This window comes from Salmo salar, chromosome 21 (genome assembly GCF_965601325.2).
Source record: "Salmo salar chromosome 21, fSalSal1, whole genome shotgun sequence".
In the NCBI taxonomy this organism is placed as follows: Eukaryota; Metazoa; Chordata; class Actinopteri; order Salmoniformes; family Salmonidae; genus Salmo; species Salmo salar.
This window is the reverse complement of record NC_138311.1, coordinates 20,547,473-20,575,426: the sequence shown is the minus strand read 5'-3', so window position 1 is coordinate 20,575,426 and position 27,954 is coordinate 20,547,473. Positions and strand designations below refer to the sequence as shown.

The 27,954-nt window shown below is 41.2% G+C and overlaps 1 protein-coding gene across 5 annotated transcripts in view; it reads left to right on the top strand.

The window, feature by feature from the left end:
• The window catches only part of arhgap6 (Rho GTPase activating protein 6), a 69,173-nt gene extending 42,354 nt beyond the window's left edge, over positions 1-26,819 (top strand). The window contains exons 2-13 of one of the 5 annotated variants that reach the window (XR_001323198.3): positions 6,703-6,862; positions 9,067-9,138; positions 10,259-10,527; positions 13,578-13,773; positions 13,970-14,025; positions 14,150-14,300; positions 15,858-16,006; positions 17,120-17,299; positions 20,496-20,593; positions 25,866-26,086; positions 26,356-26,430; positions 26,556-26,819. Coding sequence is in view for 3 of the 5 variants with exons in the window: in XM_014164374.3 (XP_014019849.3) it covers positions 6,703-6,862; positions 9,067-9,138; positions 10,259-10,527; positions 13,578-13,773; positions 13,970-14,025; positions 14,150-14,300; positions 15,858-16,006; positions 17,120-17,299; positions 20,496-20,593; positions 25,866-26,166 (1,632 nt within the window). In the remaining 2 variants the exon portion in view is untranslated. Of the gene's footprint in view, positions 1-6,702; positions 6,863-9,066; positions 9,139-10,258; positions 10,528-13,577; positions 13,774-13,969; positions 14,026-14,149; positions 14,301-15,857; positions 16,007-17,119; positions 17,300-20,495; positions 20,594-25,865 lie in introns of all 5 variants that reach the window. The other 4 variants (XM_014164375.3, XR_001323197.3, XM_014164376.3 and 1 more) reach the window with 4 other exon arrangements.
• Positions 26,820-27,954: the final 1,135 nt, after the last annotated feature.

Here is a 27,954-nt window from a genome sequence, read left to right as displayed (position 1 = left end):
GGTTGAGATTATTAAATATAAAAGCACTAAACCTCTCTCTAAAAGCTTAATTTATCCAAAAGGTTTACTTGAACCCTAAATGGTTCTCAAGTAGATTACTATAAAAAGCTCATCCATTGTTTAAAAATTGCCTTTTTGCCTTTGTGCAGATTACCATGTCTCATTTTCAATTAATTGAAAATGAAACTTTTTTCAAAGTATCTCTCTTTTTCAAACAAACATTGCAGAGCTGGCTACAATTTCAATTTCATCCCCCTGAAAAGATAGAACAAATATTGCAACAAATAGTATGGCTGACCTCAAATGTGCTGGTTGATAAGACCTGTATTTATGAAAAATATGTTTGAAAAGGGTATTTTGTTTTTAAATGATATTGTAAATCGAAATGGTAGACGTATGTCTTTCATGGAGTTATCAGAATTGTATGGGAAGGTCTGCTCAATCCAAGACTACAACCAACTGATTACAGCATTACCCCAAAAATGGAGGAGGCAGGTGGCAGCAGGAGGAGGTAGGAAACTGGTCTGTCTGCCCAATATATAGGATAAAAACTGGCGGAGGAATAAAAATAGCATAAATAGGAAAGTATACCAATTTCATTTGAGGACCAGGATGTTGACAGCTGTGCCATACAGATTGCAAAATAGTTGGGAAGAGAGTTTTGATGTTCCGATTCCATGGCACAGGGTGTATGAGTTGATATATAAAATGACGCAAGATTCAAGACTTCGTGCTTTTCAGCTAAAGTTATTCTTGCCACCAACAAAATGTTGAATATTTGGAGCATACAATCATCGCAGCTCTGCAGATTTTGTTGTGAGGATACAGAATCAATAGACAATTTTTTTTTGCTATTGCCCTCAGGTACCCTGTTTCTGTTCTCAGGTTCAGGAATGGCTAAAAATGCATAACATTGATCTGAAATTTACCCTAGAAATAGTATTGTTGGGAGATCTGGAGAGACCGGGTCAGTCAATTACTAATATACTAATGTTCTTAGTAAAAGTATTTATCTTCAACTCGCAATCTATGGATTCTATTCGATTAGATAGATTCAAATGGTATGTTAAACATCACAGCATAGTTGAAAGATATATGGTGCGTAGAAATCCGAAGAGGGTGGCCAGCAGAGATAGATGGGATGGGCTGAGGGTTGGGATGCGGAATTGGAGACAAGTGGGCGTGCAGTTGCTGGGCGGAGGATAGAATGATGGTCAAAGATAAAAAATAAAGTCAAAATAAAACATAACAGAAAGTACATTTGAATGACACCAGTGTTGTTACAGCTAATTCTTGTTTGCCTGAGGCTGATGCCGCGCAGGTTTTGTACACATGCATATACACACACTCTCATTCAAATACACACGTGCACATACACGGATACACACATGTAAATAGTGCCATACATGCACTCAAACATATTCAGTTGGCCTTGCTGTTATGATTTCTGTTGTCCTTCATGTCTTGTTTTTTGCATTGTTGTTTTCTCTTTCTCTTTTTTGCATTGTTGTTCATTTTGATGGTTGTTGGTCCATTGGGGAGGACAGGGGTCTTGGGGTTGGGGAATGGAATTATAAAAATTTTCTCTGGGGGGGGGGGGGGGGGGGGTGGGGGGGGGGGGGTTGTGTGGGGGGGTCTCGGCGCAGCTCTTGGGGAACTGTGGAGGGGGATCTTAGAGGGCTAGTAGCCTGGCGGTTGGGAGCTTGGGCTGGTGGCTGATGGGTTGCCGGTTCGGGTCCCCGTTTTCGACCTTGTGGGAGATCTGTCGACGTGCCCTTGAGCAGGGCATTGACCCTGGTTGCTTCTGTGGGTCGCTCTGGATGGGAGTCTGTTAGATTACTAATGTGATGTAGATGTTGAGTGGCTTCACTGCAAGTAGATTGTATGTTTTAAATATTCAATAATAAAAAAAAAATTAAAAAAAACATATCTCTGTCACTAACAAATACAGTCATGGGTGTTAACTCTACAATTCACTCGAAAGGCAAGGCACTCTGGGAAATAAGTCTTTGCACCAAGCAGTGTGTTAATTTAACACTGTTCCAGTGTCTATACAGTTCCACACTTTCATAGTTAATTTAAAACTGTCAGTGTTGATTTAACACTGGAGAATTTGGTGTGTGGTTTCTCAGTATATGTAACTTTTTTAAACGTATTGTACAGTATCAGGTAATGGTGATAGCTTCTCATTAAAACCTAGTCCACTTACCTTTTCATCTTAATTAGAGTCGGTTGTAAACAAATACCCTGTAATGTTATTTTGTGGACAGACGCTGTTGCCTGTCAAACTCATTCCACGGAGGGCGGAGTGTCTTTAGTTTTTAGTTTTTTCCTTTCAACGAAGATCAATACAAACAGGTGAGGGGAGTTCCTTCCTAATTAGTGATCTTAATTAATCAACCAAGTACAAGGGGGAACGAAAACCTGCATATACTCGGCCATCAGTGGAATGAGTTTGACAAGTACTGTAAAGATACATAAAACTGCAGGGGTGAAAGCAAATAATGTGGTTGCCAAGTTACCAACCAGCCATTTAAAAATATATCTTGGAAAGGGTTACAGACTGCTCTACTTTAGAATCTCACTGTATCCCACCCTGGAATGACACCTGCTCATACCTCAACCATTATCACAATCAATTCAATAGGGACATCAATTAGTAGGAACTTTAAAGCAGTATTAGGCAGCTTTGTAGACTTTGACCTAATCCCCATTTTTGACTTTGATTTGGACAAATAATAGAATAGTTAAACATGTGCCTTTCTTTTCCTACCTCTCGTCCAGTTGCAGCAAAACTGTTGACAGATCTGCACAGTATTTTTCATGTCTATCCGCACAGGAAACTGTAATGTTGGTTAAGCGGATTGTTTGGTCAGATTTACCGTCCCATTTACACTGTGATCAATCCACATTGTGCAAGTGTGTGATAAAGTGCTGTGATGTATTACTGGGTGTTAATGCCTCCCAGCTGTGGAGGGCATGAGCTGTGTGTGTGTGTGTGTGTTTGGCCTTTATTGGTTGGCATGCAGGGCAGGGAGATTAAACACATTCTCTGGCTACAGCAGAGATCTTGGCTCCAGTGGACAGAACATGGAGAGAGTCGCAACAGAGCCAGTCTTTTGTTTGTTGATGAGGGAAGGAAGTACACAGTATCAGTCCCCTGTATGACTGTTATAGGTTAGGACTGGGGAAAATTACTCAATGATCCAACACCTTACAAAGGGAGGAACCTTCGCAATGAGCTCGCTGAGGTAGCCCTTATGGATAAACCACATGAATTTCACATGTGGAGTTAATGTGATAACGTTTCAACATGTAAAAGCAACATGTGAGAACATGAAACTACACGTGAAAACATTTGAGCACATTAAAAAATAAATTTAACAACATGGCGATGCAAAATTCCAACTTGTGATACCATGAAACTACATGTAACAAGGTTTTTCATATGTAAAACTGCAAATTTGATTTTCACATGTGAATGTTTTTCACATCTGAAAATGCAATTCCACATGTGAGCGTTAGGTTCTAGTACTCCTTGTATACAGTATACTGTCGCTCCATTCTTGTGTATTTAATTTAATTTCTCTTGTGTTACTATTGTATTTTATTATTATTTTAAAACTCTGCATCGTTGGGAAGAGCTCGTAAGCAAGCATTTCATGGTAAAGTATACACCAGTTGTATTTGGCGCATGTGACAAATAAAATATGATTGGATTTCGATTGTATAGCTTTGTAAAGACATTTCTCTCCATCACATAATTCTCTCTACATCACATCCAAAGATGTTTTCCCCCTTCATCTGTCACATCTCTTCCTCACCGAACTCAACTGACTGTGTGGGCACAGAGTTTCTAAACCCAGAGGAGCAACATCGCAAGACTTCCGGGAACACTTGCGAAACAGACAAAACAGATTAGGCCAGGGTTTGAGAAGTCAATGAGATAAGTGACAAATTCTTCCTTAGTTGTTAATTTCATCAAAATCTGAAAGCACAACATAGATTCGAGCCAATGTCTTAAGTACACTGAACAAAAATATAAACGAAACATGAAACAATTTCTACGATTTTACTGAGTTTATCAGGCAGTTGATTGTGGCCTGTGGAATGTTGTCCCACTCCTCTTAAATGGCTGTGCTAAGTTGATGGATATTGGCGGGAACTGGAACAGGCTGTCATACATGTGGACCCAGAGCATCCCAAACATGCTCAATGGGTGACATGTCTGGTGAGTATGCAGGCCATGGAAGAACTGGGACATTTTCAGATTCCAGGAATTGCGTACAGATCCTTGCGACATGGGGCCTTGCATTATCATGCTGTAACATGAGGTGATGGCAGTGGATGAATGGCACGACAATGGACCTTAGTATGTCGTTACAGTATCACTGTGCATTCAAATTGCCATCGATAAAATGCAATTTTGTTCACCGCCACCATGTGGTGCAGAACATTAACACCAGCAAACCGCTCACCCACACAACGCCATACACGCTGTCTACCATCTGCCCGGTAGAGTTGAAACTGGGATTACTCTGTGAAGAGAACACTTCTCAAGCTTGCCAGTGGCCATCGAAAGTGAGCATTTGCCCACTGAAGTCAGCTACGATGCCAAACTGCAGTCAGATCAAGACCCTGGTGAGGACGATGTGCACGCAGATGAGCTTCCCTGAGACGGTTTCTGACAGTTTGAGCAGAAATTCTTTGGTTGTGCAAACCCACAGTTTCTTCAGCTGTCCGGGTGTCTGGTCTCAGACCAGTTGAAGAAGTCGGATGTGGAGGTCCTGGGCTGGCTTGGTTACATGTGGTCTGCGGTTGTGAGGCCAGTTGGATGTACTGCCAAATTCTCTAAAACAACGTTGGAAGCGGCTTATGGTAGAGAAATTAACATTCAAATCTATGGAAACAGCTCTGGTGGACATTCCTGCAGTCAGCATGCCAATTGCATGCTCCCTCAAAACTTTTTACATCTGTGGCATTGTGTTGTGTGACAAAACTGCATATTTTAAAGTGGCCTTTTATTGTCCCCAGCACAAGGTGCACCTGTGTAATGATCATGCTGTTTAATCAGCTTCTTGATATGCCACACCTGTCAGGTGGAAGGATTAACATGGCAAAGGAGAAATGCTCACTAACAGTGATGTAAACTAATTTGTGCGTAACATTGGAGAGAAATAAGCTTTTTGTGCATATGGAACATTTCTGGGACATGAAACATGGGACCAACAGTTTGCATGTTGCGATTATATTTTTGTTCAGTATAGTTGAACATGTTATTACTCCAACCTCGTGAAAGTGATAAACTGACACGTTTTCATTTTTGTCATCAACAACTTTATATCAAAGGAGGGCTTTTGATTTGACAGTCTGCACATGCGCAGTTGGCGCGAGACAACCATTAGACCCGATGACGTGTTTCTACACGAGGCTTACCTTTATTATGAACTGGGTGGTTCGAGCCCTGAATGCTGATTTGCTGACAGCCATGGTATCAGACTGTATACCATGGGTATGACAAAACATTTATTTGTATTGCTCTAATGACGTTGGTAACTAGTTTATAATAGCAATAAGGCACCTCAGGGTTTTGTGATATATGGCCAATTTTCCCACGGCTAAGGGCGGTGTCCAGGCACTCTGCGTTGCGCTTAAGAACAGCCTTTAGCCGTAGTATATTAGCCATATACCACACCTCCTTGGGCCTTATTGCTTAATTATAGGTCAGTGGCTTATCTAGCCAACGTTGCCTTGACATCACCTGCAAGTATGATTCGTGATTTTTATTGGAGAAGCAGTTTCTGCCTTTCTTCGTACTGCCTTTGGTGTGGGCGTGTGCCTCGTCATGAATGCCGTCATTACTGGGTTTAAAGAGACAGAGCACACTTTTCTAAAATAAGATATTGCTACTTCTATGCAAATGTTGCTAATCAGTACAATAAAATAGCTGTACAATGCCATTCTGTGACTTTGGCTAATATGCAATTTTTTGCCATGGTATCGAGTATCGTGTTACTAAACCTGATACCGGTATCGAAGCCAAAATTCTGGTAGCGTGACAACACTATTGTAGATAATGTTTTAAATTCTATTTTTGTTCTTGTGTCTCACTTGTGATGGCTTGTTCTGTTTGTGGAAATGACAAGACTCTGTTTTGATAGATTAGGAACACCAAATCATCATCTAACCCTTCTGCTTTTAGAGTGGTTAGCAAGATTCTGTTTTTACATTCTCTTCCAAAAAATCTACTTTTGGGGAAAGAAGAGCCATCGGTCGTCCGGGAAGGTGGATCATTCATATGAACACAAGCTCTAGTTTATACTTACGCTTGCAGAGTAGAATGAAAGAAGAGTTTGTATGTTACGTATACAGAATGTAGTACAACAGAAACAGAGCTAGAGCTGGACACTCCTCCATCCACCACCCCCTTCCATTCACTTGACATATACTAGCCTAAATCCAACTGTCTTGTTGACACTTTGGAGGATCTCATCTTTAGTAATGGGAAGTGTCAGATGATTGTTGTGCTTGAGGCATTCAGCTGTCAGGTGAGGCAGAAGTGTCTGGTGGTGTACAAGTGCTTTACTTTTTTCAAAGAGCATGAACAGAAAATAACCTCCAGTGTGACAGATATCTCTGGGGTGTGCGTGTGCGCGTGTGTCTCTTTCCCTCTCTGACATGTGTCTTGTCTCCTCACAACAGGATGACTTCACGTGGAACAGCATGTCAGGGCTGAGCGTGCGCCTGAAGCCAGTGCCCCTCCAGAGCCTCTCAGAGTTGGAGAGAGTCCGCCTGCAGGAAGTGGCCTTCAGCAGGCTGCTCCAGGACCACGACCTGGGTTGCCAGATCACCATCCCCAAAGGTAGTCTACTACTCAGGCCTGGAAGCCATCTAACAGTTAGCCACTATCTCCTGATTCCTCCCTTCAGACTCCCATACAGTGTGCAAAGCTATTTGTTCCCAGGCCCTTGGCGAGAAGTTCTTGTTACATGTCTAAATATTACTCAACAGACACTAACACCAAAACAGAATGTAATGTATCATTTCTAGTTAATCCTGCGTGTTTAGTGTTGGTATAAGACAGCAATTTGTAAAACCATTTTTTACCCATTTATTCTTTGTATTCAATTACTTTTTGTATAGAAGAAAGTAATTTGAAAGTACTGTATGTAGCTAGAAGTATATATTTTTCAACAGTCTTGCCGTGGTGTGAGGTTGTCTGTGTTCAACTTCTGGTCTGTTTCTTGTCAGCCGGGCCCTCTCATAGATAGGGTTGCAAAGGGAGGGTAGATTACTGGTAACTTTCAAAGTTTACCAGTAATCTACCACAATTTTGATATCTTTCAGGGATTTTACAGATATACGATCTCAATTTGATCACTCTTTTGTTACTGAGCAGGAAATGCAAACCTGTAGTGTATTCAACGTTTAAACTGGTGTTCGTGAGAGTCTCAGCTTTCCACAGAGGGGTCATATTAGTGTGTAGGCCAAACCGTTCGGACGCTACAGATGTTTTCGTGAGAAGACCGATTTTCAGGATGTCTCATGGTCTGACAAACACCGCTCTAGCTCTGCCACCTTTCACCGCAGAGGCGGCACGGCGATGTCAGCGGATGTGGGGGATTGAGACGCAGCCCATGCAAAGAACCAGATATCTCTAGTTTAAACAGACAGATTTTTATGGGGATTTTTGTATTATGTTAATTAGATTTCCACAGGGGCACGGAAATTGTAGGCCAAGGGTTAAAAAGGCTTCTAAAGTTTGTCATTTCCACTATAAAATGCCAGACTTGATTTGCCCTAAAGAAAAATATATCAACCCTACAAAAAATATCCATTACTTATCATTTGATTTGATTTATTAGGCTCCCCATTAGCTGACGCCAATGGTGACGGCTAGTCTTACTGGGGTCTGACACATAACGTAAAAGACATAACAGACAAAATAACTTACAATTTACATAGATTTTAAAATATTAATATGTAGTGTGTGTGTGTGCATCTATCAGTTACATATACATGTCAGTACATACACACAACAAGTAGGTCACATGGGGGAGCGGCGTTGTGCCGTGAGGTGTTGCTGCAGGATTATTTTCCTTCCTTCAAAATGGCTCAAATTAAGATCCTAACACCGTATGTAATATATCACAATACAATCTAGTGGCTCATATGAGTACTTGAGATGATCCCAGGGGTCTGTAATAGTCCTCTGTGTGGCCTTATCACATGATTATGAAATAAAAAAATAGAATGAAAAATGTAAACCATGTGTTTAATAAAAGTTTCAGCATGAAATAAACTTTTTTTTCCTTCTTTGTTTTTACAAGCTTAAATCTATTTTACTATGTCAGTATGTATTTGTTGTCAATGTTTTGGTGTCAAACTGATGGCAGTTGTGAAAAAAGACAATAGTTGGAAGAGTTAATTGAAAATAATACCATAGTTGATAAGATTTTTTTTTCATTCATTTGGCTATTTTCTCTTGAACCTGTGATCTATCTACTAGAAACTCATGGACAATATGGACACAGATATAATAAATGAACACTATATTTTTACATTTTTACAGTTATTGAAGTATAAATTACCAAAGTTACAATAGATTTTCTGTTAATTACCAGAATTACTGAAGATTCTGGTAACTTTGGCAAATGACCAGTAGCTTTGCAACCCTAGCAAGAAAAATAAACTGTTGTAAAAACACATTAAATGTCATTTGAAAAGTAGCAGACTTTAAAATCACCCTGTCTACATATGGATTGAGTTAGGTAAGATGGGACAGTAAAGACAGGCATGTTTTTGTGTGGAAAGTCACGTATGACCTCCATAGTGCTATTGAAAGAAGACTATTAATTAGGATTCACATACCACATTTTAAATATGACATGATTTATGCTTGGGTTGTCTGTTTAAGGAGATTTTGAAGCCTCTTTCAAATTGTGACGAGAACATTGGTATATGGAAATGTAATATTGAGTCATGAAGTGACATGTTACAAGTATGGCAATATCTGGTAGAATGTTAGGAAGTCTTGCGTAACATCTGTGTTCTTTCTTTTCTTAGATGGTCAAAAGCATAAGAATTCACTCAGGAGGAAGTTGGATTCATTGGCCAAAGAGAAGAGTAAAGAAAAAGGTACTTTCCGACCCAGTGAAGATTAACATGGCTCCTTTCAGTTCAAGGCTGTGGGATAGTCACTGAGTCCTGTATACCTTTCCCACTGGAAAAAAAAACTGGTTGAATCAATGTTGTTTCCACGTAAATTTCAATATGGAAAACTGACTGGAGTCATCGACGTAAACCCAATGACTGAATTTTTTGTTGATTTCACATTATATAAATGTCATGTTCGCATTATGTGAATTCACAAATGTAAATCAAAACTAGACATTCAACTGACTTCTGTTCCCAGTGGGTTGTTGTTGTCCAGCTGGGCTCTGTTTTCTCACACACTGGCCTGGCCAGCCGTTGACAGTGGAAAACTGACTCTTTGATCCATTTCACTGGAGTTCACTGGAGCAGGCATTCTCAGCTGTTTCTACCTGCCGAGCTCTCAGGGAAAATATACAGTAGAAGGGGCTGCTTCAATAATTCCACTGTCGACTGCTGCCCTGCCCCCTGCAACAATGTTCATTCACAGGAATGTGAGTTCTCTAAGTCGGCTGGGCGGTCAAGGAAATAACAAAAACAATCTTGAGAGGTGGCTCAGTCATCACAGCCTATCCTCGGGCATGGCCAACCCTATCCCTATCCCACTCTCACTCTCTTTTCCTTTTCTCTCCCTGTGTTTAAAGAGAAACATCCTTAACTATGCGTCCCCTGACAGGATAGTGAATACATAGTGGGGATATTGTTTAGGTTAAACACTACATTTCCCCAAGAACCTATAGTGTTGTTATTTTTTTCAATTAGAGTTCCTATGGGGAATTTAAAGAACGCAAAAAAGGAGGCATGGTTTATAGCCATGCAGGCTTTTTGGCAAGTACAGTTACAGTAGATGTTACTTCATACTCCCCATAAGGTAGATGTTGCTTAGTTTTCCCCTTCCAAATGGCTCATTCATCCCGCCTCTTCTCCCCTGTAACTATTCCCAAGGTCGTTGCTGTAAATGACAATGTGTTCTCAGTCAACTTACCTGGTAAAGTAAGGGTTAAATAAAATAAAATACTTTGAAGCAAGTGTATGGATTTATGATTGAATTGAAGCTAATGATGAAGATTAACTTTCCTTTTTCTGTCCCTCCCCCACACCACAGAGTCTATGCCCCAGGCATTTGGTATAACGCTATCGCAGGTGATCTCTAACGACCGTGCCCAGAAGCAGCGTCAGGAGCTCCAAACCCAGCGAGAGGAGCACCGTGACGCCAGTGACCTGGTGTCCTCCCTCTTGCACCTCACCTCCCGGAGAAGCACTAAGGACAAGGAGCTGTCCAGCAGCAACTCCTCCCTCAGCTCCAACTCCGAAACGCCCAATGAGTCCCCTTTGCCCAACATGCCCGAGGCACAACCACGCACACGCAGGAGGGTAGGTTTTACATGTGTGGGCTGTTCTCACAAACCCACATCAGGAGCCTGAATGTATTCTGTTACACACCCAGATATGCAGGTTCTGCCCTAGCCCTTTGGGGGCCCTAAGCAAGATTTGGTTTAGGGGCCCACCGACCTTGCTGGCAAAACATTTTAGTGGCCCACTGTTTTTATGTTACCTTTATTTAACTAGGCAAGTCAGTTAAGAACAAATCCTTATTTTCAATGACGGCCTAGGAACACTGGGTTAACTGCCTTGTTCAGGGGCAGAACGACAGATTTGTACCTTGTCAGCTCGGGGATTTGATTTTGCAACCTTTCGGTTACTAGTCCAACGCTCTAATCACTAGGCTACACTGTTGATGGCAGATAGAAAAATGTGTTTGTTTTTAAAGTACATTTTCAGCAATTCTACACATTTTGCCATGGGGCATATAGACAATGTTGCCGTTTTAAAGCACGTTTTCTGCAATTCTACTCATTTTGCCACAGGGCAGAGAATAAAATGTGCAGTTTTACAGCCAATTTCCTGGAATTCTACACATTTTCCATGACTTATGCCATAATAAGATATATGAGAGTGACAAACAACATTTATGTAAGCCCCCTGGAGGTCAGGGTCCCTGCGTCCCTGGTTAGTAATTCGGCCAGGATTAGTACAAGTTTAGATAGCTGGCTAGCAGGGTTGGGCTCAATTCAGTATTTTGGAATTCAGTCTCATTCAACCCATGAGTTGAAATTCGAATTGATTTGGCCACACCCGACATGATGTAGAATCTGAATTTTTGTTTGATTGTGCAATTCAAAGAAATTCCACTCAGTCATAGAACATGGGAGTTTCCTTGAACGTGACAGGTCACACTTCCAGATACCAAAGAATATATCACTTTTCTCTGAAAACAATGTTCATATACTCTTTTAATCTTAGTGCTTAGAATAGCCTATTATATTTCCACCAACCATTTCATTTGTTTGGCTTCTTTTTGAAGGCCTCAGGGTCAACTTCAGGTTTAAACTAATACGTTCTGGGAAATGTGGTGTTTTCCCGATATTGAACTAAATGTATGTGATTAATGAAATATAATAACCACAACTTAGAAAATAACAACTTTTTATTTCATGTAAAAAAAAAAAAATGCTACAATATTTGATATGCATGTATTTAACGAAATGTTTGATGTTTTATTTACAAAACATTAGGAACACCTTCCTAATATTGAGTTGAACTCCCTTTTGCCCTCAGAACAACCTCAATTAATTGCGTTCCACAGGGATGCTGGCCCATGTTGACTCCAATGCCTTCCACAGTTGTGTCAAGTTGGCTGGATGTATTTGGGTGGTGGACCATTCTTTATACACAAGGGAAATTGTTGAGAGTGAAAAACCCAGCAGCGTTATAGTTCTTGGCACACTCAAAACGGTGCGCCTGGCACCTACTACCATACCCCGTTCAAAGGAACATAAATATTTTGTCTCGCATTCACCCTCTGAATGGCACACATACACAATCCATGTCTCAATTGTCTCAAGGCTTAAAAATCCTTCTTTAACCTGTCTCCTCCCCTTCATCTACACAGACTGAAGTGGATTTAACAAGTGACATCAATAAGGGACCATCGCTTTAACCTGGATTCACCTGGTTAGTCTATGTCATGGAAAGAGCAGGTAGTCCTAAAATTTTGTACACTGAGTGTATATTTGTATATAATACACCTAATACAGAATAGAAAAGGCATTTGAATTCAATTATATTTACTTTAATACCATTTGAAAAGCAATTCTCTATCCAGTTTACTACTTCAATTCAAATTCAAGAATTTAATTGGAATTTGAGGCTTACAACTTGAGGGGCAAAGGTAGAAATACTATTGGCCATCCTCCCACTTCACTTCACTATGCTTTCCACTGTATATAATCCATCATTCTATGTCATGCACTTGATGCTATGCTAGCCACAGTATGCTATCCATCATCTCTCCATATGTTGGTACTGTTCTCACTCCAAGGGTTGTAACCAAAATTATTTTCCAATCGTTTTGTTCTGAACAGAACCCCCAAAAATGTTTTGTTCCATTCCACTGTTCCGACCAGCAAAATAAAGTTCCGAACCGGTTAAAATCTTTTAGGCCCACAGAATTATACCTACAAAGGAGCAGCTTTTCTGAAGGAACTTTGAATGTTGTTGAACTTCAGAGAGATGGCTTAACTAACGTTGGACCAGAGCTAGTCCTTGATCATGACTCTCAGTTCCATGACTCTCAGTTCCATTACATTACACATAATGCCGCCTAGAGTTTTCGAGAGCTAGACCAAAGCTAGCTGACAAGCTAGCTAACTAACAAGCTTGTGTGTGCAGAGCAGCACCAAAATTAAAATAAAATCACATCTTACCTTTTGGTAGTTAATAAATCCAATGTGAAACGTGATAAGGATACTATAGTTAACTAGCTTTGAAAAAGTTCATAATTGTTCTCTAATAATAATCTCTCTCCCTAATTTCTGAATCAGGCTTGTAACTTCAGAAGACTATGCATGCTTCAGAGGGATGGGTGGGCCAGGTAGCCTACACCCAGTATCTGTCATTTTGTCTTTGATTGACATGCTTCAGTTATATTTTCAGGATGAAATTTTAAAAGTTCTAAATGTCATCCTGAAATATAGCTGAAGCATTTAAAATGTCATCCTGAAATATAGCTGAAGCATGTCAATCAATTACAAAATGACAGATGCTGGCAAGTGGAAAAGATTTTCAGCTGGCAGGCAGGCAGACACTAGAATAAGTTTCTGAGTGACAGTGAGGGCTTTACATAGGCATTTTGTAGCATTTTTTGTGGGACTGGAAAACAATGCCTAGAACGTTAAAGAACGTTATTAACCGGTTCCTATGCTTTCAAAATAATGGTTCAGTTCCGGAACAGTATAGATCCCTTTCGTTCTCTGTTCTGGTTCTGTTCCTCGAAAATGTTTGTTATTTTCTGGTTTTCGTCTCTGTTCCCTGAACCGGTTCCAACCCCGGACTCAACCCTGTGTCTGTGTGTATCTGGCAAGGGAGGAGTGTCTGTGGATTGCATCACTGACCTGGATGACAACCAGTCTCGTCTGCTGGAGACCCTGCAGCTGTCCCTGCCAGCCGAGACACCCAGCAACAAGAAGAAGCAGAGGGACAAGAATCTCAGCCTCAACCACATCTTTCGACAGGTGCCCAGGGTAGTGGAGAGCTGCTGCCTGCACCTGGAGAAACATGGTACATATACTGCAGTCGTTCTCACGCATATTGTGCCCCAATTCAGAGTTGAGATAAGTCAGGCAACTCAGACTTTCATGTAAATCATTCACTGAATATGATATGATTTGTAGAGGATTTAATCGTGACTGGATTTATCTACACCCTTTCCCTGTTGTTACAGCAAATTTGTCCTCTATTTCGCCATTTAATTCAGGTCTACAGACTGTTGGCATTTTCCGTGTAGGGAGCTCAAAGAAGAGGGTACGGCAGGTAAGGTTTCACTGGAAAATGCTGATTGACAAGTAGATGAGTGCGCATTAAACACACTATGATATTCGTAGTATGTTTCTAGTGTTAAACTGTGGTGGATGTTGTGTCGTGTTGTTGTCTTCAGCTGAGAGAGGAATGTGACCAGGGTGTGGAGATGCAACTGGATGAGGAGCACAGTGTCCATGAGGTGGCCGCGCTGCTCAAGGAGTTCCTGAGGGACATGTCTGATCCCCTACTGACCAGGGAGCTCTACACCGCCTTCATCAACACCATGTGTGAGGAACACACACACACACACCCTTGCCTGGCTACACATCACATACTCACATGTTGCTAAACCCACACTACAAACCTCATACCGCAATAACACACAATCTCACCGCCACACTTCGCATAGCCTTCATCAACACCTTGTATTTTATTTCTATTTTTGCACTGTCTCTATGCACACTCACAGGAACCTACACAGTCAAGCACACTGACACTCTAACACACATAACATGCACACACATTTATACTGACTCTACACGCACGCACACACAATCACATACAATCAGAATTTACACTGCTGCTACTCTGTTTATCATATCCTGATGCCTAATCACCTTACCCATATATATATATATCTCCCTCTATCACTCCAGTGTCCCTGCATATTGTAAATATGGTATTGGAACTGACCCTGTATATAGCTTCTTATTGTCTCGTGTTCTTCCTATTTCTTATTTTATGTGTTGTGTGTTTTTGTTCTACCTTATGTTATTTTTAGTGCTACATTGATATTGATTAAACAATCATGATTTTTAGGGTAGGTCATCATCATCACTGATCATGTTTGTGATAGGTTAAGCATATGCATTCAACAGCCTGGCTGGTAAATGGCCTGTCTCCCCCTCATATCTGACTAATCGCTATCACAATCACTGAGGTCAGCATTTCTCAGCTTTCTCATTTTGAGGGATAACTGCAATGTTGCATGCCTTGTCTGGGCGGTCACCTAGATCCAACATATCTAGAACTTGACTCAAAGTGAAACTAAAAGAAAGAACAGAGTAGAAAGTTAGGTAGAACAAGAACTATGTATGTGTATCAGTATGTGTATACCTAGATGCACCATGTTATCCCGCCGGTCACTATTGTTGCCGTCAACATGTTTACTCATTCTATGACCACACTGATCCAAGTTGAGTAATTGTAAATGCATATATCAATACTAGACACCTTAAAGATGATATGTACCAAAAATCTTTGTCCTATCTTTATGTTAACAAACTTTACCAACCTTTTGTTTGGGAGCTTTGATGTAGCCATCCTCTTCTCATGGTGCAACCAGGAAGTAAACAGCTCTGGTCATGTGACAATTTACACTAAACATGTGACACTGCACATATTTAATTGAGACCCTTTATCATGTCAATATTTGCTAGAAATGCATTGATACATCATTCAGTAACATTTTTAGAGCCTTATAACTGAAAACGTTTTTTACGGTCACTATTGTGACTGATGGGATTAAATAGGTTAAAACTTGAACAGCCCACGCTGGCCCCATATCCCACATTCATGTACACTACATCCGCTACAGTGTATAACTCAAATAATTTGCCACACTCTCAGCACAACACTTCACATAGCATTCATCAACTCCATGTGTAAAGGATGTTGAGTAACTCCTACACTACTTAAGTCTGTTAATAAGAAAGCTCACAATTCGCTCATAATTCATACAGCTAATTCCTACACAATCTCCATCGTTAAGCGAGTTCAAATTGTTCTGTAGCTGTAAGAATGAGAGTGAGTTGTGATGAGGTTTATCATGTCCTCCTCTGCAGTACTGGACCATTCAGACCAGGAGATCACCATGCAGCTGCTGATGTACCTGCTCCCACCCTGCAACAGTGACACCCTGCAACGCCTGCTGGAGTTCCTGGCCACGGTGGCCGCCCATGCCGAGGACAGCCAGGACAGGGACGGACTGGAGGTAAGGGCAGGTACGAGCAGGATATGACAGAGCAGGACAGGGCAGGACAGGACAGGAGGACAGAATAGGGCAAGACAGGGAAGGACAGGAGGGCAGGACAAGGCAAGACAGGAGGACAGAACAGGGCAAGACAGGGCAGGACAGGACAGGAACGCTGGATGGGATATTAGTAGTCTAATAAAATGGCTCAAGTTTACTGTCCTTTTCTCCCTTCGTCTGGAATCAACTTTCATGGATGAATGTTGTAGTAGTACATCCAATGTTGGGTATTTGATATCCATGACAAGGTCCTAGTCATCTTTTGAAATACTGGCGGCATTTTACATTACAGCACGGAATACATGGTTAAGTAACATGCAGTAGTAGTACTTCTGCCATCTTAAACTAGAGCAGAGTGGAGTACATGTTGAGGATCAATTGACATTCTGATTCTGATTGACAGACATGGCCTTATTCATGTTGACTGGGCAGGTTAAGTGCAAATTCATTCCCACACTCCTCTCGGTTTGTGAATATGTCTACACATTTGGGTGAGACAGGAGAAGCCTTCAAGTCAGCCATGTGCATGAATTGTGTTCCTTTGCTACCACAATCATCACTTATAAGACTGTGGTTATTCTTCATTCAACTTAAAGAAAGACTTAAAAGTCATCTGAGGTTTTTATTCATCGTCACCTTGAATAATCTTTCAAATTTACGTCCATCAATGTAACTTTCAGTATAATCCTAAAATGTTTCCTGTAATCGCAAAAGGTCAGAGGAAAATTCCTTGCAATCACGCACCAAGGCCTGTGAGTTTTGAGGCTGAGGGGCTGCTGGTCAGACCGCCAGAATGAAATAAATTCAAACTTCTTCATCCTGTTATCACTGGGTATTTCGTGACGATGCATAACAGCTTTAATCCTGCTGAGCAGAAGGAGCTCAGGTTTGCCAGCACAGTTAGGAGAGCTTCCCAGAAAGGTGTGTGTGTGTGTGCGTGTGTGTGTGCGTGTGTGTGTGTGCGTGTGTGTGTGCGTGCATGTGTGCGTGTGTGTGCGTGCGTGTGTGCGTGCGTGCGTGTCCATGCTCGTCTTTTTAGTGTTTTAGTGTCAAATCCAGCATTGTCCACTTTAGATCACAGGGAACAAGATGACATCACTCAACCTGGCCACCGTCTTTGGGCCGAACCTTCTACACAAGCAAAAGAGCTTGGACAAGGAGTTTGCTGTGCAGAGTTTTGCCCGTGCCGAAGAGAGTACAGCCATCATAGGCGTGGTACAGAGGATGATCAACACATACGAGACCCTCTTCATGGTAAGCTATCGCTTATGGAAAACACTAGAACATGGCGCCAATGGACGGATATATAAGCTTTTATCACAGTAGATAGAGGACAGAGTAAAAAATTGGCACAGCTGACAAACAATTTAACTCTCTTAGTCACTGCTCCCCATTCCAGGAAGAATTGTGTTTAGGGGAATTCTCAAGCTTAATAGAGTGGCTCCATCTAATGAAATGTAAACATGACATTTATACATTTTCGAGAAGGCTTAAGCCTCGTTAAACCAAGCCCCAGTACAGAGAGGCTAATGAACTCGTGCCATTGTTTTTCACTCCTGTACGTGTCCTTGCAATGTCTAAGAAAAGGATAACCAAACACTTTTTGGAACATGGATTATTTTTTGAATTAAAACATAATTTGATAAAATATTGAATTTAGCCTTTCCTACTCATAGAAACGCATTGAATAACACATACGTAAATGGCAAAAAAAGACAGTGAAAAAAGAAATCTTAAAGTTTTGACGTGTTTGTCCTATCTAGAAGATATAGGAAAGCTCAGGATTTTTTAAAATTTGTTTCTCAAAACTACCTCCATACATCCATTCATTTGTATAGGTTACCTTCAGACGGGTCCCATGACACTTGTGGGGGTCATAGAGCAAACACCATCATGTTCGTCAGAGTCTCATCATTCCATAGAGTGGTCATATTAGTTTGTAGGCCAACCCGTTCGGACGCTATAGACATTTTCGTGAGAAAACCAATTTCAGGGATGTCTCATGGTCTGACAAACACCGTTGTAGCCCAGCCAGCTTCCACCGCAGATGCAGAAGGCCGACATAAGTGGATGTGGTGGATTGAGACGCAGCCCATGCAAAAAACTGATATCTCTAGTTAAAACTGACAGATTTTGATGGGGATTTTTTTTATTATGTTACTTAGATAGATGCACAGGTATAGACTCTTAAGGAATATTATTACAGTCTCTTTTCGGACCAAGCTCTATTTTTCTTAAAGAGGCAATCCGCAAAAATCTGAGGGATGGACCTGGAGAAATGTAAACACTCTTAAATTCATAAACAGAGCGAGGATTGACCATCCAAGATATAGAAATTATAGTTGTTGTATATTTTGAGGCAATAAATAGTATTTGTTTACATTTAAAATGTTTAAAAACATTGGAGTAAAATATGTTTATATTTTAGTTTCTGATAGGGTGCAACAGTTGAATTTAGCTCGTGATGCATTTATAAGTTATATTGACCTGTTTAACCTAGCTCTATTTTTCTTAACCTTAGTCTGTAGGACCTTCCAACACAAAACCATGTTAGCCTTTATACAACATTCCCTTGGCCATTGTTTAATCTAAGCTATAATATAATATGAGCATGCGTTAACATATTGTACAGTAGCTTTAAACTGTACATGAACCGCTGTAAATCTTGAGCGATATTATCAATCTCTTGACACATCGTCCGTAGGAGACATTCTTGCGTCAGTTCTTGTAATTTAGTGTTTCAGAGTACATATTTACAGTGCATTCAGAAAGATTTCAGACCCCTTGACTTATCCACATTTTGTTACGTTACAGCCTTATTCTAAAATGGATTTTAAAAAAAAAGAATCCCTCGTCAATCTACACACAATACCCCATAATGACAAAGCAAAAACAGGTTTTTTGAAATGTTTGCTAATTAATACGAAATACAAAACTGAAATATCACATTTACTTAAGTATTCAGACCCTTACTCAGTACTTTGTTGAAGCACCTTTGGCAGCGATTACAGCCTCGAGTCTTCTTGGGTATGATGCTACAAGCTTGGCACACCTGTATTTGGGGAGTTTCTCCCATTCTTCTCTGTAGGTCCTCTCAAGCTCTGTCACGTTGGATGGGGAGCATCGCTGCGTAGCCATTTTCAAGTCTCTCCAGATATGTTTGATCGGGTTCAAGTCCGGGCACTGATTGGGCCACTCAAAGACATACAGAGACTTGTCCCGAAGCCACTCCTGCATTGTCTTGCCTGTATGCTTAAAGACGTTGTCCTGTTGGAAGGTGCACCTTCACCCCTGTCTGAGGTCCTGAGCGCCCTGGAGCAGATTTTCATCAAGGATGCTGCCACCACCATGCTTCACCATAGGGATGGTGCCAGGTTTCCTCTAGACGTGACTCTTGGCATTCAGGCCAAAGTGTTCAATCTTGGTTTCATCAGACCAGAGAATCTTGTTTCTCGTGGTCTGAGAGCCTTTAGATGCCTTTTAGCAAACTCAAAGTGGGATTTCATGTGCCTTTTACTGAGGAGTGGCTTCCGTCTGGCCACTCTACCATAACGGCCTAATTGGTGGAGTGCTGCAGAGATGATTGTCCTTCTGGAAGTTTCTCCCATCTCCACAGAGGAACTCTAGAGCTCTGTCAGAGTGATCATCGGGTTCTTGGTCACCTCCATGACCAAGGCATTTCTCCCCCGATTGCTCAGTTTGGCCGTGTGGCCAGCTCTAGGAAGAGTCTTGGTGGTTCCAAACTTCTTCCATTTAAGAATGATGGAGGCCACTGTGTTTTTGGGGACCTTCAATGATACAGAAATGTTTTGGTATCTTTCCCCCAGATCTGTGCCTCGACACAATCCTGTCTCGGAGCTCTATGGACAATTCCTTCGACCTGATGACTTGGTTTTGCTCTGACATGCACTGTCAACTGTGGGACCTTATATAGACAGGTGTGTGCCTTTCCAAAATCATGTCCAATCAATTGAAATTTTCTACAATCAAGTTGTAGAAACATCTCAAGGATGATCAATGGAAACATGATGCATCTGAGCTCAGTTTCGAGTCTCATAGCAAAGGGTCTGAATACTTATGTAAATGAGGTATTTCTGTTTTTTTATTCTTTATACATTTGCAAATATTTCTACAGACCTGTTTTCACTTTGTCATTATAGGATATTGTGTGTAGACTGATGAGGATAATAAAAAAAAAATATCAATTTTAGAATAAGGCTGTAACGTAACAATTGTGGAAAAAGTCAAGGGGTCTGAGTACTTTCCGAATGCACTGTACATTATTGTGTCAATATCTGGCTCAAAAGTTGGCCTACATCTGAGCAGCTGATTATTTCTTGAGGGAGTTACTGTACATATCCAGTTTAAGCTAACACAGAATGAGATAGATGTACCAACTCAGTTAAATTCAGACGTCCAGTTAAAGATGTTGTATTTCTGGCCCTCCCAGGTGCCCCCTGACCTGCAGAATGAGGTTCTAATGAGTCTGCTGGAGACGGATCCTGATGTGGTGGATTACCTACTGCGGAGGAAGGCTTCTCAGTACTCGTGAGTGTGTGGCCTTCTGTGTGCTTAGATATGGACTTGCTGCTGCAGGGCCACCGGCAAACGTGTGGCGAGCAGGCATTTGCCCCTGCACTTTTCAATTTTGGGGGGTGGAGAGGCAGTGCCCTACCACTTTTGATTTGGTTTAATATTTTTGGGGGACGGAAAGCGTTGAAAACAGAGACAAAGTAGACCAACAGACTGACTTGCCTTGCCTCTTCATCAACTCTCGCACTATGGCCTTCTGAACAGAGTGCTGTGTGTGTGTGTGTGTGTGTGTGTGTGTGTGTGTGTGTGTGTGTGTGTGTGTGTGTGTGGTGTGTGTGTGTGTGTGTGTGTGTGTGTGTGTGTGTGTGTGTGTGTGTGTGTCTTGACCAATCAGATTCAGGGAAATCGCAGGTAGGGCACGGCACATGTCTATAGAAACCAGCGCGCGAAGTCATGAGCTCTGCTGGTCAGCTATTGTGTAATAACCTAGCGGTGCCAAAAGCCCTGGTCTGCCCTAGAAAGCCTATGTAAATTGCAATCGGCAGAAAAACATTTCGACAGCCGATTTGGCTCTAAAATTGGTTTATTAGGATCAAGTTCGATCCCCACTGTGAATTCTTTTGAATTTCACTATACAAATTGAGATATTTAATGAAATAGTGATCCATTCTGACAGTTGTCATCACACAGGACCACGTGCTGACACAAACCAATCACGGGCCAGCAGGCTGCGAGGACGCTCCCAGTTGACTCTCACAGGCAGCATAAAAACGACTACATCGACCATGATCTATTGCTAGCTACGGCGACTTTCCCCATGATTCTTGGTGCCATTCAGCCCCATTCAGCAATATGGCGAGCTTCAAATTTTTCCGGCTTCATGCGCATCGGGAGTTTTCCATAGGAATACGTGAATGATGTCAGCACTATCACTATCTACTTATTTCAATGTCTATGGCCCTGTCCCATCTGGCCAGTGAAAACAAAGTGGTAACACTATGTATTTATAGCCTAACTGATTTTTGTTGTTTAATTAAGAGACCGACCATTTACGACCTTCTGCGTGTAAACAGTTATTTTCCCACCTTATGTTGCATCCCTGTGCAGGCACATACATCTGTAATTAAAAAGCTACAGGTGTATTAACACAGTCTAGCCTACAGTATGTCATCACTATTTGCTGATTTGAATAATTCCAGTCAATAATTTTGGATTAAAAAAGGCCTTGGTAGCCAAGCCAACCGGAGTTTGAATATAAACCAAATTTGATCACCTTCACATTTTCTCTCATCAGAAATAAATGGTCTGCTACATCGGACACGTTACTTTTGCCAAGCGTGAGACACTCCTATTAATTTCCACGAAACCTGGGCTTCTGCTGCTCAAGTGTGAAATTACGCTCTGGTTCTATTTTCAAGATTTCGACACGCAGCTCACACGTATACACTAGAGAAGGCTGTGCGTGGTGAAACAATTGCTTCCTATTCGTTTTCAATGGAAGGAAAGCAGGGGAGAGCAGAGTGGGTGGGACCGTTGGGCGATGCGAGCATGGGCGAGGGAGCTGAACAGGGCGGCACTAAAGTTGGGCAAAGCTTAACTTTATGCAAATCTTTTGTGATATCGTGGTGCGAGGAACCAATCGAAGCTCAATATACTGTAGCATCCAACCCCTACTTGATTGGTTCACAATGGCTGTTGATACGTAGCACTACCTAGCATGCCTGCTAGCTTGTTAGCACCCACATGAGGGTGAAGCTAGCGTGGCCAGTCAAGTTACCGCTATATAGAGTATCTCAGTCCGGAGTAAAATGATAAAGTGGCCCGTGCTCAGCTCGCCCATACCAAAAGTTACACTTCCAGTGTAGCAGGTAAAAATATTAACTTATTTTGAGACACCCCATCTCAAATTATTTTCAGTTTGGTTGTTTTCAGTTTAAAAATACCCTGCCTAATGGGACAGCCACAAAGCATGCTCAACTTGCCCAACTCCATAACTGCCATAAATTATCCGTATTTCACTTGAACAATGGGAATGAACCACAAAGATCCGTTTTAGGCTACACCTATTGGAATTCCTTACAGCTTTGTTGTTTTCAGTAAAAAAAAAACACTTGGAGCAACTTTAGAGCAGGCTCAACTTGGCCGACTGCTCAGTTCACTTGCCCCAGGCAAAAGGGCAACCCTTAAAGGGGAATGGAAACACTTCAGCAAGTAAAGCTAAGCAAAGAAATGTATTTCATCCAATAATACTAAACATGTGCATTTAACATAGAAACAACTATACTTTGGGGATTTATATATAAAAAAAGTTTATTAGAGGTATGTGTAGAGCTCTTGAATTGCCCCTATTAATGACTGACGCCAGTGTGTCATTGGCAGGATTGAGCAAATTGTGAGTTTTAGTGCGGGACTGAAAGTGAATGAATGCTGCCACCGGGAGGCGCTTCGCCTCTACTGGACCTAAAAGGTTTCTCACAACTTTGTCATTGAGATCAGGATAACAATAGTAAGGTAAACTGTTTTCAATTCGTTTTTATGTGGGTAATTATAATCTGTCAATTTTCAAGTATGTTTTCCGATTGATGAAATTAGTCTGTGAAATGAACTTCTGATACAAGCCGAGTAGTCAGTCAGCCCAAAACGAGAAGACGTAGCTAGCTAGCCTACATGATTTAGCTCATCTCTTGTCTTGTCTTTTTGATTAAAATTTTCTATGATACAGTAACTGTACAAAATAAAATGCTTAAAGAGCATTTGTAATTGGTATTAGCTAAGAGCTCAAATGAACTGTCTAGTGTCTGAATCAATTTGTGTCTACCACAACTAAGAGAGGGCTGCTGCAGGATTGTTATTTTACTAGTAAAATGTATGATACCCTCATAATTATCAGCTAGCTAGCTAGATAACTGGCTACACAGCTAGATATCTCATTAGGTGTCTGTTTATATGTGATATGATTCCTAAAAATAGTAAGCAAGAATTAATGTAACCTAAGCCTGAAGCCTAACCCTTATGATGATAGTTAGCTAATATCTATGACTGGTATTCATCCTGGTCTAGCTGGTAACTTTTAATGATTGTACGTAGTGCCATAATTTCCTATGACTGAAAACATCTTCAGGACATCAGAACTGCGATCACTAACCTTGATTTGGACGAAAATGTCTACTTTAACAAGTCGGCAGCTCCGGACATTCTGCTTACTCCGGACCAGGCCCTAATCCCCTGGACTCGAAAGAAGAATTAACGGGACCTAAAAAACATTCATTGTTTCTCAGTCGTGATTGAATGCGGACATAAAGTTTAAGTCGGAAGTTTACATACACTTAGGTTGGAGTCATTAAAACTCCACCACTCCACAAATTTCTTGTTAACAAACTAGAGTTTTGGCAAGACGGTTAGGACATCTACTTTGTGCATGACACAAGTCATTTTTCCAACAATTGTTTACAGACAGATTATTTAATTTATAATTCACTGTATCACAATTCCATTGGGTCAGAAGTTTACATTCACTAAGTTGACTGTTCCTTTAAACAGCTTGGAAAATTCACAAAAATGATGTCATGGCTTTAGAAGCTTCTGATAGGCTAATTGACATCATTTGAGTCTGTGTATGTGTTTCAAGGCCTACCTTCAATCTCAGTGCCTCTTTGTTTGACATCATGGGAAAATCAAAAGAAATCAGCCAAGACCTCAGAAAAAAATTGTAGACCTTCACAAGTCTGGTTCATCCTTGGGAGCAATTTCCAAATGCCCGAAGGTACCACGTTCATCTGTACAAACAATAGTACGCAAATATAAACACCATGGGACCACACAGCCGTCATACCGCTCAGGAAGGAGACGCGTTTTGTCTCCTAGAGATGAACGTACTTTGGTGTGAAAAGTGCAAATCAATCCCAGAACAACAGCAAAGGACCTTGTGAAGATCCTGGAGGAAACGGGTACAAAAGTATCTATATCCACAGTAAAATGAGTCCTATATTGACATAACCTGAAAGGCCGCTCAGCAAGGAAGAAGCCACTGCTCCAAAACCGCCATAAAAAAGCCAGACTATGGTTTGCAACTGCACATGGTGACAAAGATCGTACTTTTTGGATAAATGTCCTCTGGTCTGATGACCCCAAGCACACTTCCAAAGTTGTGGCAAAATGGTTTAAGGACAACAAAGTCAAGGTATTGGAGTGGCCATCACAAAGCCCTGACCTTAATCCTATAGAAAATTTGTGGGCAGAACTGAAAAAACGTGTGCGAACAAGGAGGCCTACAAACCTGACTCAGTTACACCAGCTCTGTCAGGAGGAATGGGCCAAAATTCACCCAACTTATTGTGGGACGCTTGTAGAAGGCTACCCGAAACGTTTGACCCAAGTTAAACAATTTTAAAGGCAATGCTACCAAATACTAATTGAGTGTATGTAAACTTCTGACCCACTGGGAATGTAATTTCTTAATTTTTATTTTTTGGATTTGTGTGTGTTGTTCCTTTTGCAAGGCTGGAGACTTTGCATTTCGGAACTCCCAATTTCTAAAATGTATGGACCCAGAACCTAATCATGCAGCTGACCAAATGATGCCAAATTAAGATTTTCGTTTTGGGTTAACTGAGATTACACTGCTCTAAGGAGTGAATGGAATCCACACTTTGATTTTGGTAGAAAAGCCACTGCCGAGAAAGCTTATATTAGCATTTCAGACAAAAAACGTTTTTTTTTTCTGCATAGTGTGTCTGAAGTTATACATCAAACTATTACAACAGTGTAACTGTTTTGGAATAAAATGTTCTTAAACATCCTCTGTATTGTGTGCTTATTGTTTAACCATTGATAAACACACGTTCTAGGTGTCATTTTGAGACCTTAAGGAGCATCAGGTACTGCTGGAATGTCTACCAATGGCATGTGCTTCTTTTTGTGAGAAATTACACTGGTCACTCCAAACATTTATAAAGTATTTTTAAAGTATAAATAGCCCACACTTTAGATGAGACTGTGCAAAAATATTTGGTTTATAAAGGCCTATATTAAACATCGTATGAATGATCGTCTAAATCATTATTAAATACTTTGAAAGTTGTTTATAAATGTCTGACTAAGTAGGTTAATGACATGTACAAATGTGTGAGTAATGATTAATACATTATGAATACATTATTTACTAATCAATTATAATTGCTTTATTATGTGGTACTACACATTTCCCCCCCTTATCTGTACATTATGGCATACTTTGTAACTAGGGCGCAGGTTCTTCTTCATAATGTCTCTCTCCTCTTCCCAATAGTGGTCCAGACATGCTGATGATTGAGGATCCCTTCTCTCTGACTGAGAGGCGCTGCTCCAGTGACTCCAACAAGGCCTCCAGTGCGGATGTGTCCCCCTATGAAATCAACTCTCCAGTGCTGTCGGAGTGCCTGCTATCCCAGGACCAGGGGGACAGCAGCCCCCTCTCTGACAGGCTCTTCAAGGTCCCCGAGCAGTACACACTGGTGGGCCACGTCAAAGGTTGTCCCAGCGACAGCCACAGTACCACTCACCATCCACAGGCAAAGGGGAAAAGGAAAGGGAAAGGGGGATATACCTAGTCAGTTGTACACCTGAATGCATTCAGCTGAAATGTGTCTTCCGACATTTAACCCAACCCCTCTGAATCAGAGCGGTGCAGAGCTGCCCAATGATCAAGTTGTTGGCCATTTCATCTCTGAAAATAGCACTAATACACTGTATTGTATATTGCTGCTTAATATGAAGAATATTTCTGATTTTTCCATTAGACTCACCTGATTAACATTTCTGGGGTGCCTGGCATTACTCTCTAAGGAAAGGGTTTATGGATCATCATATCACTGGTACGTTCATTGTCTTTGAATAGCATGTCTCGTTCTTTGTTCTTTGAAACCCTGCAACCTAGAATAAATTACATGTACACTAGGTGGAGATAAGACTTTGATTATGTGTACATGGTTTCTCCCAGTTTCCCATGGCGACGTTTCAGAATGCAGCTCTAGTGGCTCATTGGAGGGACTCGACAGTCACCAAGGTAACAACAGCAAACAGCATGTCAGATGAACTTACACCTCAATTGGTATGCCTGAATGCAGGCCACACTCCCCAGGGACTTGCTGCAGCAGTAGCCCTCTGACGAAGAGAGGCAGAGATTGGAGAGTACAAACCTGTTATTACTTCACTGACCACCGGGCCAACCAGGGGGCTGCAGCCCAGAGGCCGTTACGCTAAGGGGCGGAATGGGACAGCCTGCCAGTCCCTCCCTCAGAGGCAGGCCTGACGGTAGGGTGGATGGAAGGCCTCCCCCTTCCTACTCTGGACCGCTCAGAGGAACTTCTCCACACCTTCTCTCTGCCTTTCCACGCACCAGCCTGGGTGTGTGACCCACCCAGAATCTACAACTGCCCCCCCCCCCCCCCCCAGGGCAGCAGCAGCCCTGGGCCCCAGACTGTGGCCCCTACGACCCCCTCCTCTGGTCCTCTGGAAGGGAAGGGTGTCAGGCAGCCCAGAGTTGCAGAAGGAGAGGTGGCAGATAGGGCAGCTCCTATCAGCAGACAATACACTCTACCAGAGACACTGGTGTGATGTTTATACGCACTTGCTCTAACTACTTCATCCTTCTCTAAATTGTAGGTTAAACTTACTGAGATGTGCTAATTGTCTGTGAGTAAATGTTGTTATTTCACTCTTGAGGTGTGTCTTACAGTTTTCATATTTCAGAAGTCTGACTCCAACGTTTTGCCGCTAAGACATACAGTACCTCAACAGAGACACAAATTAGCATCACTGACATGTGCCTATCTGAATATTGTTTACCCATAGTAACCAAATACTTAATTTTCTTTCCTTTATGTTTTATTTTAATTTTATTTCAACTCAGAACAATGGTGTGAGAATGAATCTGAATGTATCCTAAACGTATTGGTACTAATAGCCTACATGTAATGTTTATTTTTATATTATGATATCACCCTGTGAGATATAATGCAGATATGTAATAACCAAAATCAAATACAACTTTCTTAATGGAACATGACATCAAATTATGTTTGATGCTGCAAGTGTCTTTGTGTTATTTGTATCTTGGTGGAGCAATTGCCAAACAAATGAAAATTGATTGTTTGTGTTTTTTGATTGTGATATTGAACTTAACTGTTTTGGTCACTTGCTTTTTACAACTCATTTTAATGTTTGTGGCCTTCTGCAACTGATTGTAATAGTCATTAATTCAGTGATTCGTTCACGCATCCAAATAAAACAGTAACTGTCATCTACCTGTTTAGATTATTTGAAGGGAAAATGAAACTGGAAGATACAGAACATTATGAATGTAATTCCACAATACGGAGTATAGAAAAAGAGAAAAG